General features: G+C 30.1%; 1 protein-coding gene across 1 annotated transcript in view; it reads left to right on the top strand.

Moving 5' to 3' along the window:
• LOC111707523 (zinc finger protein 85) overlaps positions 1 to 21,475 on the top strand; it is a gene marked incomplete in the record, with an annotated part of 24,615 nt that extends 3,140 nt beyond the window's left edge. Inside the window, 18 exon segments of the mRNA XM_023480634.1 lie at positions 1,001 to 1,061; positions 3,710 to 3,782; positions 4,243 to 4,335; positions 4,669 to 4,747; positions 5,476 to 5,561; positions 8,518 to 8,647; positions 8,929 to 8,998; positions 9,393 to 9,443; positions 10,186 to 10,239; positions 10,831 to 10,892; positions 11,210 to 11,310; positions 11,757 to 11,873; positions 14,526 to 14,666; positions 15,888 to 15,965; positions 17,968 to 18,043; positions 20,065 to 20,152; positions 20,925 to 21,226; positions 21,425 to 21,475. Coding sequence (XP_023336402.1) covers positions 1,001 to 1,061; positions 3,710 to 3,782; positions 4,243 to 4,335; positions 4,669 to 4,747; positions 5,476 to 5,561; positions 8,518 to 8,647; positions 8,929 to 8,998; positions 9,393 to 9,443; positions 10,186 to 10,239; positions 10,831 to 10,892; positions 11,210 to 11,310; positions 11,757 to 11,873; positions 14,526 to 14,666; positions 15,888 to 15,965; positions 17,968 to 18,043; positions 20,065 to 20,152; positions 20,925 to 21,226; positions 21,425 to 21,431 — 1,669 coding nt within the window.
• Positions 21,476 to 22,341: the final 866 nt, after the last annotated feature.

Genomic DNA, 22,341 nt, shown 5'->3' with positions numbered 1-22,341 from the left:
GCATATTTGAAATGGCATGGTCAAGGGCTTTTCAAAAATGTATAATTTGTCATTTTTTGGACAAATTTTTTTTTGCAAACATTTTTACTATAAAACTGGATTTTGCGATAAAAAATTCAATTTTCGCAAATTTGCAAATTTTTTTGCAGATTCTAAAAGTAGAGCACAAGAGCTTTCTAATGATGTATCATTTGTCATATTTGGACATAAAACATGGGATTTAGAGGGGGGGGTCAAATTGACCCCCCCCCAGCGTATCCTGGTTTTCAAGTACCCCAGCGGAGATAGGGTTAAGAAATGTATGATCTTAGAATGTGGTTGGTTGGGAAAATGGCGCAAAGGCTCGGTTAAGTTGGTTTACAAAGTCTAGACGTCTAGTTTTTAATGTGTCAAATCTGTTTGATCATAACATAGGAACCCCTTGACTGATATGCCTTAAATCTTGACTGGTGAACTCGGGAGAACCACGGGAACATTCTTAGCTTTGAAATTCTAAATTGAGTGAGTCAACTATTATATGGGAAAATAGCTAAAATCGTAATTTACGCCCAAACGCGGGTAAACGGTGGAAATAACTATGAGTCCCCGCCGGTTTCTTAAGCTTTTATATATTAAATTACGCCAAAAAAATTTAAAATAATGTTGGCTTCAAAATCCCCAAATTTATTATTTAACTTCTATTGATAAAAAACGAATTTCAGCGTTTAGAAATTAACCAAGTAAATTTTCCCTTTAAAGAAACCATATTATTGAAAACTTAAAAAATTTACATTTCTTTTTTTCACATTGAATTTAGTCTTAATGAAAATCATTCCCCACTGATTTGGAAAAATTAGATTCAAGCTGCAGAGTGCAGATCCATTATTATTAGAATAATTCCGTGCAAGGTAAAGCCATCTCTTAAGTTCTTATCACTTGTAGCTTTCTCTGTCAATTTTAAACTTTTATTAATATTTTTGCTTTTTCTACACTTAAAAAAATATCTTTGACCCCTGAACAGATTACTGAATGGTAAAGTGTTTGAACAAACCACACTTGACGAAGTGCCAAAACTTTTTAAGGTGAATATAAGTTTTCAGGGAAATGCATGGAAATGTATACTTTTGAAATCGTTCGGGGGAATATAATTTAAAATATTTTTAATTAAATTTTAAATTTAATTAATTAAACTTTCTTTAGTTTTTCCTGTTTTAAGAATTCCATTTTTTTATTTTGTTTTATTTTATTTTATTTTCATCTTTTCTGTTTTAAAATTTATTGTTTTGTCTTACTTTATCAGTTATGCAAACTATGAAGTATGTCTTTAAATTTTTTTTTTATTTCATAATTTTTTTTCTACGAATATTCAAAGTCGCAGAAATCGTTTACTTTGTGAAAAAACCGATAAATTGTCCGTACTGTACAGCGCTGTAAAGTACTCTACAGTACTGTACATTAACATTGACTTTAAACAATTCATTAAAGTTTATGGTTGTCAGTATATGAAGTTAACATTAACATTAACATTAACATTGACATTAAGCAATTCATAAAGTTTATGGTTGTCAGTATCTACAGTTTACATTAACATTAACATTAACATTAACATTAACATTAACATTGACTTTTCAATTAATAAAAGTTTATGCTGGTCATTAAGTTAACATTAACATTAACATTAACATTAACATTAACATTAACATTAACATTAACATTAACATTAACATTAACATTAACATTAACATTAACATTAACATTAACATTAACATTAACATTAACATTAACATTAACATTAACATTGACTTTAAACTATGCTTTAAATTTTATGCTTGTCATTCTATAAAGTTAACATTAACATTAACATTAACATTAACATTAACATCAACATTGACTTCAAACAATTCATAAAAGTTTATGCTTGTCATTATATAATGTTAACATTAACATTAGCATTAACATTAACATTGACTTCAAACAATTCATAAAAGTTTATGCTTGTCATTATATAATGTTAACATTAACATTAACATTGACTTTTCAAATAATACAAGTTTATGCTGGTCATTATATAAAGATAACATTAACATTAACATTAACATTAACATTAACATTGACTTTAAACTATCATTTAAATTTCACGCTTGTCATCCTATAAAGTTAACATTAACATTAACATTAACATTAACATTGACTTTAAGCAATTCATTAAAGTTTATGGTTGTCAGTTTTTAAAGTTAGCATTAACATTAACATTAACATTAACATTAGCATTGACTTTAAACAATTATTTAAATTTTATGCTTGGCATTATATAAAGTTAACATTAACATTAACATTAACATTGACTTTAAGCAATTCATTAAAGTTTATGGTTGTCAGTATATGAAGTTAACATTAACATTAACATTGACATTAAGCAATTCATAAAGTTTATGGTTGTCATTATATAAAGTTAACATTAACATTAACATTAACATTAAAATTAACATTGAATTTTCAATTAATAAAAGTTTATGCTGGTCATTATATAAAATTAACATTAACATTAACTTTAACATTGACTTTAAGCATTTCATTAAAGTTTATGGTTGTCAGTATATAAAGTTAACATCAGCATTAACATTAGATTTAACGTTTACTTTTCAATTAATAAAAGTTTATGCTTGTCATTATATAAAGTTAACATTAACATTAACATTAACATTTACATTAACATTAACATTGATTTTTCAATTCATAAAAGTTTATGATTGTCAGCATAAAAAATGTATATAAAGTTAACATTAACATTAACATTAACATTAACATTAACATTAACATTAACATTAAACAATTCATTAAAGTTTATGGTTGTCAGTATATTAAATATACCTGAATGTTAATTTCTATGTTAATATCAATTAGCATTAACATTTGTATGTTAATATTAACATGAATTAAATTAATAAATAAGATCAATGGTCTCATATCGTGCCTGATATCTAGATTTTTTCTCGTTCTTTTCACCAAGATAAGGATACAGTGCAGTTGGTTCATTACTAATACTTTTCTTCAGGGTCAAAATTTGGTATATCGTATAAATAGCAAATGTTTTATTGATTTATTAAACTTAAAATGATCTTTTCTTACTTTATGTCAAATTTTGACCTTGATTGATGATAAATGCAAAAAGGACAAAAAACGATCTAAAAACGATGCAAAAATGAACGTTTTTTAACTTTAAACAATCGTTTTATTTTTATTTTTTGGATAAAGAAAGATATTTCTAAGTTTAATAAAAGCAAAGTTTAACTTAATAAAGTTTTTAGATCTTTGAAGTTTATTACGTTTTTTTTTAACTATTAACTTGACACTACATGTAGATATGTAGTATATAATTATAATTTTACACCTTAACTTCAAATTAACCTTTCTAATATTCTATACCTCGACTTATTTTCCATTTCATATTAATATAGGTTAAAACCAAATAGACTAACTAGGCGTTATATAACGAGGTTGGTGGTGTGCATAGTACTGCTATTGTGTACCCACTTACATTGTAGTTTGTTGAACAAGCTATTATTTTTTCGAATAAATTAAATCTTTATTTGGGAGAATTTTTACGAGTCACCCTAATTGTATCTTATGTCTTATGTCTTATAAAAGGCAAAACTAACTCCACTTTCCCCCAACATTTTACCTTCTGTTTTGTATTTGTTTAAGGCAAGAAATATTTAAAATGTTTTAGGATTTAGAGATAAACTTGAGACAGATAAATCCCCTGGATTCTAACAATGCAGACAATTCATCTTGTTTTCAAGGTAAAGAGTACTTTCTTTATCCCCCAGCCCCCACCCATCCCTTTCTTTAAATTCCTGTGTTTATGAGATGTATGGGTCTGTAGACGTAGTTTTAAGTCAACTTCAATTTGAAAAGGATTATTTTAATCTCAGGATACTTTAAACCCTTATTTAAGGAACAATGAGGAAGATATCGTTGTTTTTCTTTCCTAAAAAGTTTCCAATTCTGATAATTTTCATTAGTAAATCAATCTTACTGAGAATTGAACTCAATCAATTTTCAGTTTGAGTAGAAGATTTCAAGGGTACCGTTGTGAAACGGACATGCAATTTTAATTAAAGCTCGATTGAAAAAATAAGAAAAAAGTTATGTAAAATGGAGGAGATGTGGAAAAAGAAAAAGCAGGGAGAAGAAAAAACAGTCCGTAGTGAAAAGATAATAATAAGATGAACCGATGAAAATGCATTATTTTTGTTCCAGAAACCTCGAAAACCTGCATTGTCCCCAAAACTAATAGATCTTCAAATTCTCCGATGCAGGATGATCCACCTTTAGTTATTAAAATGGAAACAGGTTTGGAAATTTCTACACAGTGATCGGCGTTTATATCAATACTAGAAATACGACTTTCATATTTAAATTATGATTTTAGGTTTTAACAAGCTTTTTCAACTTACAAGTTAAAAATTTAACAAAAAGAAGCTATTAATTGACAGCTTCTCTTCGTTTTCATGTTTTTTTGTGTCAATTCGGTTTAAAAGCTTGGAAGAAATTAAAATTGACATCGAAAATCGTCCTCATTGTATTGATATAAACGAATATGACTGTATTTAAAATATGTCATAATTTGCAATTTAGTGCTGAAACTGCGTTGAAAAATTACATTAGTTAAATTTGATTGATTAGATGGTTTGCCGCTCAATGATGACGATTCATCAAGTGAAGACGATCTCTCCTCAGGACCAGGCGACGGGTATGAGATAAGGTGGGTTCAGAGCAACAACAACTGATGTCAGAAAACAATTCTTTATAATTCCCTGGGTATTAGAGAAAGCTAATTTAAATTATGGAAAATTAAATGAATTTATTTTTAGGCTGGGGGTCAAATTATCATAACAATTTTTATGTAAAATCACCACTTTTGACAGAAAATAAAAGATATTTTCCTGCAGACGACATATTGTAGAGGTTGAAAATCACCGGAAGAGGATTTAAAAATCCGCAAATTAGTAGTAGTAGTGTCGGATCTTGGAACCAGAGAAAGCCTACTCATTTTCCTCTTCTTTTATGCCCTCGTTATTCATTAAGTTTTTATATCTAGAAGCAATAAATTAGCTTCTAGAATATAAGCTTTCTTTAGTCTTACCCTACTGTAGCAGCTTTAAAATCAATTTATTAAGTGAAATGGTTCTGTTTACACTGCACAATTGACGTGTTTGTTCTTTGGATGATTCAAAATCATAAACTGAGTCTAACAGACCTTTTCCTAATCATAGTCCGAATTAATGAAATTAAGCCGCGTCTTAAATCCTCCAAAAACCGGTTATAATTGAGCGCCGGCTTAAATCTTGTAACATTGAATACGATTTTAAGTGGAACCAATCATATTTAAGCCGCGGCTCAAATTCTTTAAATTCTGGCCTCTGGTTCCCACTCTAATTATTCAAATTCCCTCTTCAACATGTTTAAACACTATCTTAGAATTAACTTTAGATCTGACTATGAAGAGAATAAAGAGGAGAATATGGAGGAATTAGAAGAGAAGACATTAAGATTGGAAAACGATTGTGTTCCTTCAGGTTTAAAGTTTTTAAAATTTCCAGATCCATTTGGATCCGTTAAGGCCTTTCTGAAGCTGTTAAGATTGATATTAAAATATTATATATTATATGTATTATATATATTTAAGATTAACAAATTTTAGAAAGTGAGGGAGAAACCTTTCTTTACCGAATTATGAACGAATCCACCTCCAAGATGTTTCACAGAGCTATGAATGCCAATTCTAAGGTTTTTAATGGTTTATCAATCTGAACAGCTTAGGGAAATGTTCCTTATTGTCTTTACGGATCCAAATCAATCCAATAAAAACTGGAAACCGTATTTAGGCATGGCAAGTTCATTATTAAATTAGGATCGTTTTAAGCAGTGTTTCGGATCCGTATCATTTTGATGCGGATCCGGATCCGCGGATCCGCATCCGTGATGATGGATCCGGATCCTGACTCTGATACGGATCCGGATCCGGATCCGAGGTAACTTTTGATTATGTCATCATTCATGTCGTCATTACTATTATATAAATGTAAACATTAAATTATTAAAGATAATTTTGAAAAATTTTCGTCATGTAAATAATACATTTACGAACCATTTTGATTTATTTATTCCATGGTTTTGGTTAATTTTTGGCGCTACCCGGATCCATATCAACGTTTCCTGATACGGATCCGGATCCGACCAAATGATACGGATCCGACCGGATCCGGATCCGAAACGCTGGTTTTAAGTTTTGACAATTTTTATTTTTGTACTTTGCCAAATCATCTGATCTCAATAAATAATTTGTAGTTTGTCTAAAGCTCAGCGAATTTTATACTTGCACTTCGGATAAACAAAAGACGAAATGAAACTAATAAAATATAATGATTCCAATTTATTTATAGAATTAGCTTGTCTGTTTGTCTGTCTGTCTGTCCGTTTGTGTCCAATAAACGTCAAAACGGCAGAACCGATCAGGCCCAAATTTTGCGTGGAACCTCACTTGACCACAGGGATGATCAAATTTTTAAAAATATTTGATTTTTGAAAATTTCGAAAATCCACGACATTTTTTTTTATTTTTATAAAATCCGCAAAATTTTGTCTTGTTTTTATCTTTAAATGTATACAAAGAGCAAATGTTTACAATTGAAATAGAATATGTGCTCGAAGCACCTCAAAAGCCTAGTGTTAATTAATTTCAAGTGACCCTCCATGCAATGATGTCAATGTTCGGTTCACAACAGTACCCTGTGTATGCATAACTTATAATGTGAAAGATATTGTCGTTTTTCTAGGTTTAAAAGAATTTAATTCTGATAATTATTACATCCTGCATTAATCAGATAATTATCACTGCGTTCCTGCACTAAAGAAACGCGCAAGTCACTTTTGTAGAGAACCCACAATTAAAAACAATAATAAACATGAAAATGGCTATCTAATTCATACTTTATCAGACAATGTTTTTTTTAAATCCTTCCCATTTATGGTTTATTTATTGATTTGACAAATAACGTAACAAGTTAACAGATGCAGGAAACCATGAATTAGAAACAAACGAAATATGTTTCGTACAGTCGTCTCTGAAATCTCTATCTTTGTGGGTAACCCTGTGGTATAGAGATTTGGACAACACTAAAATAAAATTTAATTTAGTTTTACTTCTTGGAAATATACTATAAAGAAATCAATCAGTATGATCCATTGATCAAAGAATTATTTAGTTTTTATATTAAAAAAAATGAAAAATATATTAAAGTTTTTGTATTCTATAACTGTTTAAGGAAAATCTACAAAAAATATTATTTCAATAGATAAAAGTATCGTTTAATAATGAATGTTTATTTCAAAAGATAAAAGTTTCCTTTAATAATGAATGTTTATTTCAATAGATAAAAGTATCGTTTAATAATGAATGTTTATTTCAATAGATAAAAGTATCCTTTAATAATGAATGTTAATTTCAATAGATAAAAGTATCGTTCAATAATGAATGTTTATTTCAATAGATAAAAGTTTCCTTTAATAATGAATGTTTATTTCAATAGATAAAAGTTTCGTTTAATAATGAATGTTTATTTCAATAGATAAAAGTATCCTTTAATAATGAATGTTTATTTCAAAAGAATTTTTATTCTTGAAAGAATTAAGTGAATCAATGTTGATTGTGAATTGTAATTCAGCAATAATACAAATGATACCATTTTGTTTTAGAAGTAAAGTATCTACCTATAATAAAAGATTAAATAATTCGTCGTATTTAAGCTTGGAAAATGATATTTTTTGGAAAAAATACAAAAATGATACAATTTTAATAAACTAATAAAAAACTTCGAATAACAAGCTTTTTTCCATTTATATTGGCACTTAAAACAACATTTAGACACAACACTGCAGTCCCACTCCCAGCAACGCCTTTTGAATTAACAATTTTATAAAAATAATGCACAATCGTTACAACTCTTATTTCTTTTTGATATGACGATAATAAATAAACTGAAGGGACTTAGCATAATATCAAGTAGATCTCTATGCACAGATTCACAATGGCACCCTTAAACCTATGTTTAATCAGTATTGTCGTTCTTATAGGTTTAAAACTGTTATAATTTATTTATGTCATCCCTTACTCCGGAAGGCTGTAAGAGTAATTTCAAGTTACACTCCATGCAAAAATGGGAATGCCCGATTAACAACAGTACCCTTAAAAGCTTTGTCTGATCTTGTATGTATGAGATATCAATGCTAATAATATAAAAAAAAATTGTAGATTCTCTACAAAAGTGAATTGCTCATTTCTGCTGCAGTGAAAGATATAGGAATTATTAGAAGTAAACAACAAAAACGACAATATATTCTATATTATTAATCAGATAAATGTTTCAATAATACCGTTGTTGACCGGGCATTGCAATCTTTGCAAAGAGGGTCAATTTAAAAATACGCTAGCATTCCCTTTAACAAAAACAATAGTTAAAATTATTATTTCAGAGAAGGCGGAATTTTCCTGTGATATTTGCTACAAAGGTTTTAACACTGCAAGCAACCTGAAGAATCACAAGAAGAGAGCTCACTCTGTGCAGATGCTAACTTGTGCTTTTTGTACAAAAGTTTTTTCAAGGTAATATTTTCTGTAATTTAATACTGGGTTAACGGACCCACGAAGAATGCTACTATAATGACGACGATTCTTAATTGTCATATTTCCTAATTTTGTGTAAGACTGAATGTAAGAAGTAAAACTGTACAGTCGTCTTCAACGTGTCATCCTTTTTGGGTGTCCCTGTATGATATTCATCAAAATCACGTACATTTGAGAGAATTTTACTCATCGAAATAAAACTAGGGTTGCCTTGATTTTTATGAAAACTAAATTTTTAAAATAGTTATTTTTTTGTTTAGACGAGAAACATTAAGGCGGCATTTGGAGCGTAGACATCCTGAAGAAGAACTAAATGAGAGAAGGGAGAAGGTACAGTACAATTTGTACTATATTAAATTCAGGGTTGGTACAGTACAATGTGTACTATATTAAACACAGGGTTGATACAGTACAATTTGTACTAAATTGTGAGATGGTAAGGTACGGTACAATTTATGCTACTTTGTACCGAAGATACGGTACAATTTCAACTTTGTTTTAGAAGGTTAAATTCTAAATACAATTTACCGAAAGTACAATACACTTTACACTGACAGTACAATTTTTTTAACATATATACGATTTAAACTGCATTGTACAAAAAAGTACAGAGTACAGACGTACACTTTTTTACAGCATTATGCAACAGAAGGTCCGGCACGGTTCAATTTTTTAGTTCGTTGGTCATTGGTAAATTTTAATTTTAACATTTTTTTTTACAAAGTTTCTAAGAGGAGGATACTCGAGTGGGAGGAAAGAGAAATCTACGAACTTGGTGAGTAAATAAATTAAGATCTCAATGACTCGTTTATCAAAATTTGTGTGTTTTAATATTTTAAACACAAAGGGGCTGTTTGAACAATTTAATGTCTGATTTTCTGTCTTCATTTTGTAAACATGGAAATGGGGGAAAAGTGTGAGGGAATGAATTTTTTCCCCCATTTTCTGTTATTTTACTGAAAACAGCCACAAATGAAATTTTTTAAGATGCTCTAACTGAAGAAAGGAATATATTCAAATTGGTTAAACTTATACAATCTAGTTCTTTGGCTACATTTCATTTTAAAATGTTAGAATTTAATTTAATTTGTATTTTTTTTCCTTTTTCCTAAATTATTATTATTTTTCTTTGTGTGTTTTTTTATTTTTTGCTGAATTACAATTTATTTTTGTTTAAAGTTTCTCTTCTGTTATACTTGTGATTTCTATGTCGTGATTCTAGACTATCTGACATAAGTCTGGTAGGTGGGAAGGTACCTAAATGCATAACTAAAGATACTATTATTATTGTATATTTTATTCCAATTAATAAAAACATTGCCGAATATAAAGTGTATGGGAACCCCGCTAGACGGTATGATGGACTAAAGTATATTCTCCAACCCAAGTTACTATTTAGATAATCTTCCTGGTTTAAACTCGGTTCCTGCTTCATCTACGCATTATTGAACTTGGTTCATACAGTAGACTTTTATATTTATTTTATTATTAAATTATCATATTATGTTCTTGTTCAGCACTGTTGTCATTTGTGTCAGGAACCGGTTCACACCTTTAGAAAACATTTCAAGGCAGGAACAACAACAAATATTTTGCAGTACACTTTGCTTCTTTCTGGTTGTTTATAAACATTCAAGTTTTTTTTCACTCCATAAGAACAAGAGCTGTATTTCAAAATTGAATTCTCTAAGTTTTCTTTCATAGACTTACACAGGACTTTGTCAATGGGGGGTGTGGAAGGGGCTTACACTTGTTTTCTTTCCAGGGGGGAGGGGGCAACGCACCGATTTGGGCCCAAAAACGTGACACAAAGATTTCTCTGATCCATGTGGGCGGGCTGAGCTTCATACCCCCCCCCCCTTCTTTGAGTACGCCTCACATCGCAGATTCTTTGAAGCAATAAATGTTAAAATGTTAAAATGTTGGATGTGTTGAGACTTACTAAAAAGCGGAGCCCATATTTAGCTGCAATTTTAAACGTAATTCTTCTTTTAAAATTATGAACATTTTTACTTTTTAAAATATACATTTCTAATGTTAAAATTATAAAATTTTAATTTCCACAGTCTTTGCAGATTAAATATTTAAAGTTTTTTATATTTTGTATATTTTTAACAAAAAATGTCTTCATTTGATACGGAACATAATGTTGTTCAACGAAGGCTGTACATGTTGGCAACAATGGAAATCTGCAGTACGTAGAGGAATATAAACAGTTTCTGAGGTAAATAATAAACATTAAACAACCAGTACATTAAAGGGACTGTAGACAAAACTTAAGTGATCCTGCATTTAAAAAATGCCATAACCGATTCTATAAGTATTTCTGCGTTTTTAAAAACCATAATTTGTGTTGAATTCTGTAAATTTTCTTCATTGTTCATAAAGCTTTGATCCGCAAGAAAAAAAATTAGTTAATCGAACAAAAATATCACATCAACCCTTGATCGGATAAAGGCTTAAAGTTACCAATTAATTGCTAAAAGGGACATTGCACATATTACAGGTTTAACCAGCTGGAATTTAAGTGTAATATTACAGTTTTAACCAGCTGGAATTTGAGTGTAATATTTGCAACAAAACCTTCCAATCTTTAAAGAATCTGAATATACACACGAGAAGCAAACATACTGAGTATTCAGGTCAGATAAACCTTTTAACAGTGGGAACTTTCCAGGAGTGTGTTTATATCTTCTTGAAAAATATTTATTCCTCCCCCGTTACCGTACCAAATTTTGTAAAGATTTTAATAATACATTTAAAAAAGCAAGAAATGAATGTACGCATATTGTACAACACAAATTAAGATCAACAGTAAAAATGACTACGATGCTTAAATATGTTTTATCACCGTTTAAATATACATTTTGTACCCCCCCCCCCCCCTCTTTTTGGGTTTATGTGAAATAACTTTTCGGACGTATACAAAATGTTCTTTTCTTTATTTTATGAATAAATTACTGTAGAATATTAAGAGTAAATATTTAAAAAAATGAGGAATTAGGGGAGGAGGTTCAATTTTTAGAAGATATATCTCATTTTAAATAAATGTATTTTTACTGTTCTTCAGCTCATATCTTTCTGTCAGGTACTTTTCCTTGTGAGTTCTGTGGACGAGAGTTTCAACAAATGGTGACTTTGAAGAAACACATTTTTAATTTTCACAGTGAAAATGTTCCTATTATTCGTGCCACAAACATATCAGGAATCAATAGATATTGAATTTAATCATTAATAACAGACATTGTACAATGTACGATGTACATTGTCCATTGTACAATGTACGTTTTATGACAATGTACTATATGTATTGTACATGACGATGTACTAAATGTATTGTACATGACAATGTACTAAATATATTGTACATGACAATGTACTAAATGTATTGTACATGACAATATGCTATATGTATTGTACATGACGATGTATCATTATTGTACATTACAATCTACTATTTGTATTGTACATGACTATGTGTTATGTATTGTATATTACAATGTACTAGATAAGATAAGATAAGATAAAGTTTATTGCTAAAATAAATGTATCTGTATTCAGATAGAGTTTATAATCACAAAATTGATGATTATATTAACAGTACAAGTATAAAGCAATTAGGTGGAAAATAGCTCTTGGCTGTTTTGATTATTTTTTCCACCTAATGTTAGTAACAATAACAAAATATTTCAATTATATAGATTTAATGAGAACGATTAGAGATCAGGGTGCGAATTTATCATATGCAAAATAGTTTATACATAAATTCGAATAATTTTCAGACATGTACACAACAAATATCAAAGCATATTAAAACATATCTAATTAGTTTTACATGAATAGCAATTCGGTTTATAACACATTGTCCTATAATTTTCAAAAAGAGAATTTAGTAGTCTATTTTTAAATATACTTAGAGAGAGAATACTATATGTATTGTACATGACTATGTGTTATGTATTGTACATGACAATGTACTAAATGTATTGTACATGACAATGTACTTAATGTATTGTACATGACAATGTACTAAATGTATTGTACATGACAATATGCTATATGTATTGTACATGACGATGTATCATTATTGTACATTACAATGTACTATATGTATTGTACATGACTATGTGTTATGTATTGTATATTACAATGTACTATATGTATTGTACATGACTATGTGTTATGTATTGTACATTACAAAGTACTATATGTATTGTACATGACTATGTGTTATGTATTGTACATTACAATGTACTATATGTATTGTACATGACAATGTACTGTATGTATTGTACATGACGATGTACTAAATTTATTGTACATGACAATGTACTAAATGTATTGTACATGACAATGTACTAAATGTATTGTACATGACAATACACTATATGTGATGTACATGACGATGTATCATGTATTGTATATAACAATGTACTATATGTATTGTACATGATTATGTGTTATGTATTGTACGTTACAATGTGCTATATGTTTTTTACATGACTATGTGTTATGTATTGTACATTACAATGTACTATATGTATTGTACATGACTATGTGTTATGTATTGTACATGACAATATACTATATGTATTGTACATGACAATGTACTATATGTATTGTACATGACAATGTGTTAAGTATTGTACATGACAATGTGTTAAGTATTGTACATGACAATATGTTATGTATTGTACATGACAATGTACTTTGACAATTTACTATATGTATTGTACATGACAATGTACTATATATATATTGTACATGACAATGTGTTATGTATTGTACATGACAATGTGTTATGTATTGTACATGACAATGTGTTATGTATTGTACATGACAATGTGTTATGTACATGACAATGTACTTTGACAATTTACTATATGTATTGTACATGACAATGTGTTATGTATTGTACATGACAATGTGTTATGTATTGTACATGACAATGTGTTATGTATTGTACATGACAATGTGTTATGTATTGTACATGACAGGTATAAAACCCATTGAAAAATTACTAAGACGACATTTTATAAATTCTTTTAGTGGCCCCGAAGTTTTGGGTTAAACTAATAAATAAAATAATAAAGAATGGTCGATGTTTATATCAATGAATTATGAGGTGCTGATATAGTATTTTATTTCAAGTTTAGTAACCGACACTTTATTGATATATATGCTGACCATATTTTAGTTTTTAATTAAATAAATTGTTCGACAAATACTCTACTATATGTAGATAATCTTAGTAGTATAAAGGACGACATTTAAATGAGAGATTGCAATTTCCTAATTTATTGGTACACTAATGAAATTGTTTAATCTAGCTTATTGTGATACTTTCCAGGGGTGGGGGGGTGATCTAAATATTGCACGCGAACAAAGTTTGTGTCAACCTCTCCCCATCCCTTAAACCGCCTCTAAAAGAATTCTAGGGGTTTCCGTCTCAATAATTCTAGCTTTTTATCCCAAGGGAAAAGAAAATAGACAGGACAATACGTACCTTTTCCCTGGTTCCCAGGGATATATATATATATATAAAAAAATGATCATTAAAAAAATATTTAACATTTTATTCAGAGCACAAGCATTTCTTATATCCATTTAAAAAATATATTTATTATAACCCTGTTTTAGATAGCATACTATTAGCATTACCATTCCAATCTACAGCTGGGATTAAAAACCCAGACAATTTAACTATCACCTGGGATAAAAGGAGAAAATTGGAAAAAGGACAAAAAAAATCTCCCAGAACAGTTAAAAAAAAACAGCCTTTTTATGACGTTGATTGGGGATAGAAATTTACAAAATATATAAAAAAACAATAGTTTAAATATCTATTGCTGAACAGGAGAGGAGAAAAGTTATATATGTGACCTGTGTGCTAAAGTGTTTACTTGTGACGAGGATTTAAAGATACACATGTGGATTCATTCTAAATCCATGAAGTGTAGAGTGGAAAACTGTTTTGAAGAGTTTCCAAGAAAAACAGGTTTCTAAATCATTTTATTTAATTTTTTTACCTTTTCGAGTTTCAGAGGTTGGAAAAAATATTGTGATTCACTTAGAAGTTTTTTATAGAACATGATCCAGCTAACTCATTTATTCCAAATATATCCAGAGCGTTTTGATTATTTGGAATGATGAAGAAATCTGAGCTATGAAAAAAATTCGAATATATTTTGCCTTCCTTGTCTCTAGGAAGCCGATCGAAAACTAGATTGTAATAATACAAATTGTGAACGCTGTAATGTGTACTGTGCAAGTTTTTTTCGGCTACGTACACTCTTTTCTTTCATTGCTTAATTTTTCATTATCTTTATGAACAGGTTTGGCTTAGACAATTTCTAAAAAAATCTACAATGATTCCTGTATACTCACCAATCTCTTAAGTCTAAATGACTCCAATTCACTCACATATCTAGAGATGACTGTATGCACTCGTCAATTACTAAATGACTCCTTAAAACTGAGCTATCTCTAAATGACTCATATATACTTACCTATCTCAAGCTGACTCCTATGTACTTACCTGTTACTGAATGACACATATGAATAATCCTATCTTTAAATACCCTCATATTCTGCTAAATATTTGATATAAATTCTGTATGGCCTCTATAAACTGACCTATTTCTAAATGACTCAAATAAACTCCCCTGTCTCTAAATGACTATACACTTGCCTATCTCTTAATATCTACAATACACTCACCTATCTCCTCTTAATGATTCCAATACACTCCCATATCTCTTAATGACTCCAATACACTCCCATATCTCTTAATGACTCCAATACACTCCCATATCTCTAAATGACTACAATACACTCACCTATCTCTTAATGACTCCAATACACTCCCATATCTCTAAATGACTACAATACACTCACCTATCTCTAAATGACTCCAAATAACTCACCCATCTCTAAGTGACTACACTTGTCGATCTCTAAATGACTATACACTTGTCGATTTCTAAATGACTAAATACTTGCCTATTTCTAAATGACTAAATACTTGCCTTCCTCTAAATGACTATACACTTGCTTATGTATAAATACTTTATACTTGTCTAAATGACTTTACACTCACCTTTCTCTAAATGACTATGCACTCACCTATCTATAGATAACTTGCCCTCACACATTACTAAATGACACAATACTAAATGACGCATATAAACTAACCTGTCTATAAATAAATTCTATTTAGCGTATGTTGAACACATGCTGCTGAGACATAAGATCGTTGTAAAGCTTAATAAGAGAAGACTGGAGCCTAACAACAGAGGTAAAAATAAAATTAATTATTATTTTCCCGCTGAAATCTGAAATTTTGTGTTTTGGGTCTCTGAGTCAAGTATTGATATCTTCAGCTCATTGAGATTAATAAAATCCCTCTTTATATCTTGTGGTGGTCATACTTTGATTGAAAGATCAAGCACACATTGGATATGGAGATCGAGTGTTTAAGATTCAGTCTGTAGATACAGGTCATGGTAGTTTGGATCTCATGGCTTCGGCTACTCCCACTCGGGCATAATAGAATCATGTCATGCTAACTCTGTGATCCACGTTCTCCAGAAGGAGACAGAGGAATGCAGGGAGGGTTGGGTACCAGGTAGCATTTGTGTTATTAGGAACGCATAATAGATAGATAGATCGAGATCAAGTGTTTAAGATTACTCCATATAAAAGTTCCAACCTATGATCTCTGGGAATTATTTTAAGTTAAAAAACCACTCATGGAGAAAAATCATGAGACTTTAAAGAAATCTGTGCAAAATTTTCATGTTTAAATCTTTCTCTTACATTCATGGTTCCCTCAAGCCTTAGTTCCAGTTCTTTTTTTCTTTGTCATTTCGTTCAATTAACTTTGAAAGGTATCTACTAGCCAAGGTCTGCGCTAAAAGATTGAGAATAGTCGGACTTATTGAACTCCTTATTATGTGCAATGTGTGCAATTTCATATTGAAAACACTGTAGATTATAAAATGAGTTAGAAATATGATTACAAGGATGTAAGCAATTTCAAATGAGTGAAATACAAATCATATCTATGATGTTCTGGGGCTTGATAAATGTAGAGCATGCTAGTAACTAGAATTACAAGCAATGTACATCCTGAACTGTACAACAGTGTTTACAAGTATACAATTGGTTTAAAAGGAGAGAAATAAAAAATTCATTTGAATAATGGTCTAAACTAAATATACAAAAAAAATACCTATACCAATATATTTACTAAATTCAACCTTTTCTATCTTCATATTTAAAAATGTTGAGGTCGTTATTAAAGTAATATTCATTTTGAGTAACCATGGGTACTGGATATTTAAGATAGCAAATTTTTATTTCCGATCTTTTTTATCTTGAACTAGTATTCGTAACTCATTCATCAAAAGAAAAGGTGATTATTTAAAGATTTAATCTTTAACCAGCAGTTACTAGCATGCTCTATATTTATCAAGATATATTTTGATATGATTTGTATACAATATACATCCTTGTAATCATATTTCCAACTCATTTTATAATCTACTTTGTTTTCAATATGAATGGTGAATTTATTTAAAGGCATAGAATTGAGATGTGAAAGAAATTGACTATGCATTCATCTATCAAAGCGGGCTAGATCAAATCTAATCATTATCTTATAAACTATAAACGAAGTTGGTGACAATTCCGGATAAAAAATCTTACGTCTGATAAAGATTTCAGAAAAGTTAAATCGTTTATGATATTTTCTTGGAGAATTCATTTTGGAATATTGATTGTTGTACAGTGTCCAATAATCATTTGAATTAAGAGAAGGGGTGATTTTGTCAACCGGCTCCCTTGTTTAGTATACACCCCTGTCTCCTGTTTAGTATACACCCCTGTCTCCTGTTTAGTAAACACCCCTGTCTCCTGTTTAGTATACACCCCTGTCTCCTGTTTAGTATACACCCCTGTCTCCTGTTTAGTATACACCCCTGTCTCCTGTTTAGTAAACACCCCTGTCTCCTGTTTAGTATACACCCCTGTTTCCTGTTTAGTATACACCCCTGTCTCCTGTTTAGTAAACACCCCTGTCTCCTGTTTAATATACACCCCTGTCTCCTGTTTAGTATACACCCCTGTCTCCTGTTTAGTATACACCCCTGTCTCCTGTTTAGTATACACCCCTGTCTCCTGCTTAGTGCATACCCTTGTCTCCTGTTTAGTATTCACACCTGCAGTCTCCTGTTTAGTATACATATCTGTCTCCACAGCTGTCTCCTGTTTAGTATACTCCTCTGTCTCCTGTTTAGTGGATCCTGGAGTAGAGAATACTGGGGAGACTCTGTTTGAGTCTCACCTCTGCTCAGAATGCGGAGATAGTTTCAGGTTTTATATATTTATTTTTATATTTTGTTTTAATAGTTAAGTTTTCAAATTATTGGATTTTTAAAAATTGTAAACATTTTCTGAGTTAAATATTAAATTTTGACTATGTATATTTGACTTGTCTGTTCGTTTGTTTGTATCCAATAAACGTCAAAACAGCGGAACCATATGACCCTAGGGACGGTTTCGGGTGGTTAAAATGATAAGGTTTTGTCCTTGAAAAATGTAAATTTAAACGATTTTTAAAAATCCTTTCATTTGAACAAAAAAATCAAGGAACATTTGTTTTGGAGTGCCAGGGGAAAAAAATCCGGCTTGAAAAGCAACATTAAAGGATAAAATTGTTGCCAGATAAAGAGGTCCGCCCTGTAGAATTCATTCTTATCCGCAACTTTCTGGCAGATTTAAAAATTGGTCTTGTAAAAAATTGACAAATTAATCGATTCATGATTTTGGGACATATTAAACAAAGCATGCACATTTATTATTCTATCAATTGAACCTCTAAATTTGTAATTTATGATAGTTTAATTAATAGTTTAATTACCAGTTTTTTCTTAATCTCTCATTTATGGAATTCAAATTTTTTACTTTAAACCATAATTTTTACCAACATTTCCTTTTATGCCCTCCGGGTGTTTAAAAGGTTATATTTGTTGAGAAATCTTAATTAAATGTAAAACTCTATTTATGATTTCCTTTAAATCAGTCAATTTCTTCTACTTTTTAACTAATTTAAACATGATCAATTTTAAGCTAGATTTTTTAAGATTTGAGACAGCAACAAAAACTTGTTTCCTCCTTCCCCCCCCCCCCCATCCCTCGTCTCAAATAAAACCTTGTAAATCATCGATAACATATTGAGGAGGATTATTTATGAAGTGGTTTTTTAAGTTGAGATTGAACTAGAAATAAATTACTTTCAGATTTCAACTATTCACATTCTTAGAACTCTTCATCAATAATAATTTAGATTTTGTTGGAATTAGTTTTAGTTTTATATATATTTTTATTTAGGGCGCTTCGTTCACTCTTTTCTAGTAATAATTTTAGCTCTCTATTAATTGTTGCCTTCAATTCAACAATATTTTTACCTTTTTCATAACAAAATACCTTGATTTTTCAATTTTGAATTTTCGATTGTTTTATTTTAAAATATATGGAAAATCTGCGAGATTCACATTAAAACCTCGGTTTTCCAAGTGAATATTGTGTTGTGGATATTCTATTTAAAAAAAAAGAAATATCCGGTTCTGTCTAGCTTATCTGCGTAGTAAATCCAGTAAATCTGTATTGGTTTTTCAAATATCATAAACTCTTAAAATAAATATTAGAATGGAAGCTAGACTAAAACAATATCAAATCTTAATTTAGCAATATTTATTCCATGTGTCAAATATCATGAAATTGAATAAAGTGCATCATATTATCTGAACTTAGCTGAAAACTTTAGAATGAGATATTCTTATTCCCGATTACTTAATCTGAATATCCAATGGACACACTTTTGATCTTCTTCTTAAACCGTTCTTTCTTGGATATAGTAGAGAAAAATGAAAAACCGTTTTTTTTAAATAAGAAAGTCCCTCCTGTTTTTGTGTATTAATCTTAAATGGCGCGCAAAATTTCAAGTTTATCGGCTTCATATACGCGACTCTGATTGGTTGGATTTTATGCACTTTTCAGGATACAAGTACAAGATTAGGTTAGTCTCGATTTTAAGAAAAAGAGAGGATCAACCATTAATCTCAATATCCACCATTCTAAAGTTTTCAGCTCTTATTGTTTTACTACAGTGGTCAGCGTTTATATTGATACAATGAAGAGGACTTAAGATTGGATTTCTAACAAGCTTTTATCAAAATACCAGTTTACAAGTAAACAAAGAGAAGGAGTTAATTGACATCTTATTGTTTCACATGTTTAAGTGTATCCATGCTGTTTTAAAACTTGGTAGAAATCAAAAATTGAATTCGAAAGTCGTCTTCATTATATGATACGACGACGACTGTATTGTTTAGGAATAAGAAAGGTTTAACGGATCACACGAAGAGTGTCCACTCAAGAGAATTTATTTGTAATATTTGCAGCAAAATTTGCAAAAGAAAGGTAAACTAAAGAATTGCCATTTTTATTTTTGAAAATTTTCTTACGGTTTTTGACAACCAGGAACATTTACAAATAAAAAGTCATTTATTCTTTCTTCTCACAATTTTCTTCAAGAAACTTAATTCATTCAAATCTACATATTTTAAGAAAAAAAATTGGTTTAGGTACTTTATAACTTTATTTAAGTTGTATTTAGTTTATTTAAAGATTGCCATTAACAGCGGTGCATTTTAAACTTTAATCAGAGAAACTCTTAGTTTTTTTTGCAGATTGAAAGACATGGTTATCCCCCAATGAAAACATTTAGGAGACGACTGTGCGCAATTTTTTAGTTTTCTTACAAGCATTTTTCTTTTTTGCACTTAAAAAGTCGTCACATTTCATAACTTTCAGAGCGTCGTGAAACTGAAATTTTCATCTAAAATTCAGTGATGGTGATGGACCAAACCTCTGTAGAGTAAAAAAGTAGATGTTAGTTCCACATTTATTGAAAATATATTTCGGTCTGGGTTGACCCTCGTCAGTTCTAATGATATAATAACCATCAAATCGATAAAAAAAATTAAAAAAATGTAAAAATCACAAGAAGATAAACAAACAAAAAGATTATTCAAAATAAAAATTTGGGCTGTCAAATGGACAAAATTTTCATCTTTTGGGGGGTAGCCCTGCCCTGAATATTTGTAAAAAGATAACTTGCATGAATCATAATTAGCACTTTTGATATGGAGTCTTACTTAAACAATCCTTTTAAAATAGTTTTATATTAAAGGTTGCTCTGGAGCTGCACATGGCTAAACACGGAGCTCCGACAATTAAATGTGATCAATGTGACAAAATGTTCTACACAAGTTACAACATGAGAAGACACATGATAACCATGCACGTGGATAACTCCCAGAAGCCTTTCAAATGCAACATCTGTCCGAAGGGGTTTGAGAGCGCAAAGAACCTCGAAGGGCATCTGAATATGCACAGTGGGCTGAAACCTTATATTTGTGACATCTGTGGAAAAGGATTTCAAAACGCTTCGAATCGGCGAGCTCATATTAAAAAGCTTCATCAGATTCATCATGTATGAATCATGTATGAATCATGTATGAATCATGTATGAATCATGTATGAATCATGTATGAATCATGTATGAATCATGTATGAATCATGGATGAATCATGTATGAATCATGGATGAATCATGTATGAATCATGTATGAATCTTGTATGAATCATGTATGAATCTTGTATGAATCTTGTATGAATCTTGTATGAATCTTGTATGAATCTTGAAACAATAATCAGAAAAATCTCCTAGTCCTGGCATTTCCAAAATGTGGTCGGCCAATATACCGCAGATATTAAGAATTTAGTTTGAATTTCAATTTTTAAAAAAAATGCATTTTTAGAAATTCCAAGCCCGAGAATTAATAAAATCATTTCAAGTATCAAAGACGACCTTTATGACAAATATCAGCTGTGTGACGCCCAGTACTAAAAATATTAATTAATATGGAACTTTAGTTATTAATACTTAGCCCCAACTTCCACAGTGAATTATGTAACTAAAATATGGTCTCAGAGATTGTAACTTTTGTGAGGATTATCGTCAATCTTAAACGTGTGATCCCGATATTCAATGTTGGCACTTAAATTAGAGGATCATTGCTTAATTCCTTGATGTAAGATATCCCTGCAAGGTATGACCACTGACCAGCATGGGAGAGGAGTTAAATGAATCCGTAAGTCTGCATAAGATGGAATATTGCTTATTTCCTTGATTTAAGATATCCCTGCAAGGTATGACCAGCATGGGAGAGGAGTTAAATGAATCCGTAAGTCTGCATAAGATGGAGATTAAGAATATTGCTTGATCCTGAGATCTCACAATTCAAAAATTCGACTCTCCTTTATTTCTTTCATGTGAAACTAATTAATAAAATTTTACAGGGTGAGTCAAAAAAAGTGTGATTTACGGCACCTGGTGCAAAATTGTACCTTTTTGTGCAACTCTTTTGTATGGTGTTTTTTAAATATTTTTTGAAAAAAAATTTTTTGGTACTCGAATGCTTAAAAAAAAAAATTCGCGAACCCTTCTTTTTCTCTCAAAATCAAAGTTTAGAAAAGCAAAAATGTGTATATAAACTATTTCCCTCGAAATTTAAAATTTTATAAAGATTGAATCACAGAATAACA

This window comes from Eurytemora carolleeae, unplaced genomic scaffold (assembly GCF_000591075.1).
Source record: "Eurytemora carolleeae unplaced genomic scaffold, Eaff_2.0 scaffold625, whole genome shotgun sequence".
NCBI lineage: Eukaryota > Metazoa > Arthropoda > Copepoda > Calanoida > Temoridae > Eurytemora > Eurytemora carolleeae.
Note: the sequence above shows the minus strand (reverse complement) of the source record. Positions and strands in the feature narration are given on the sequence as shown.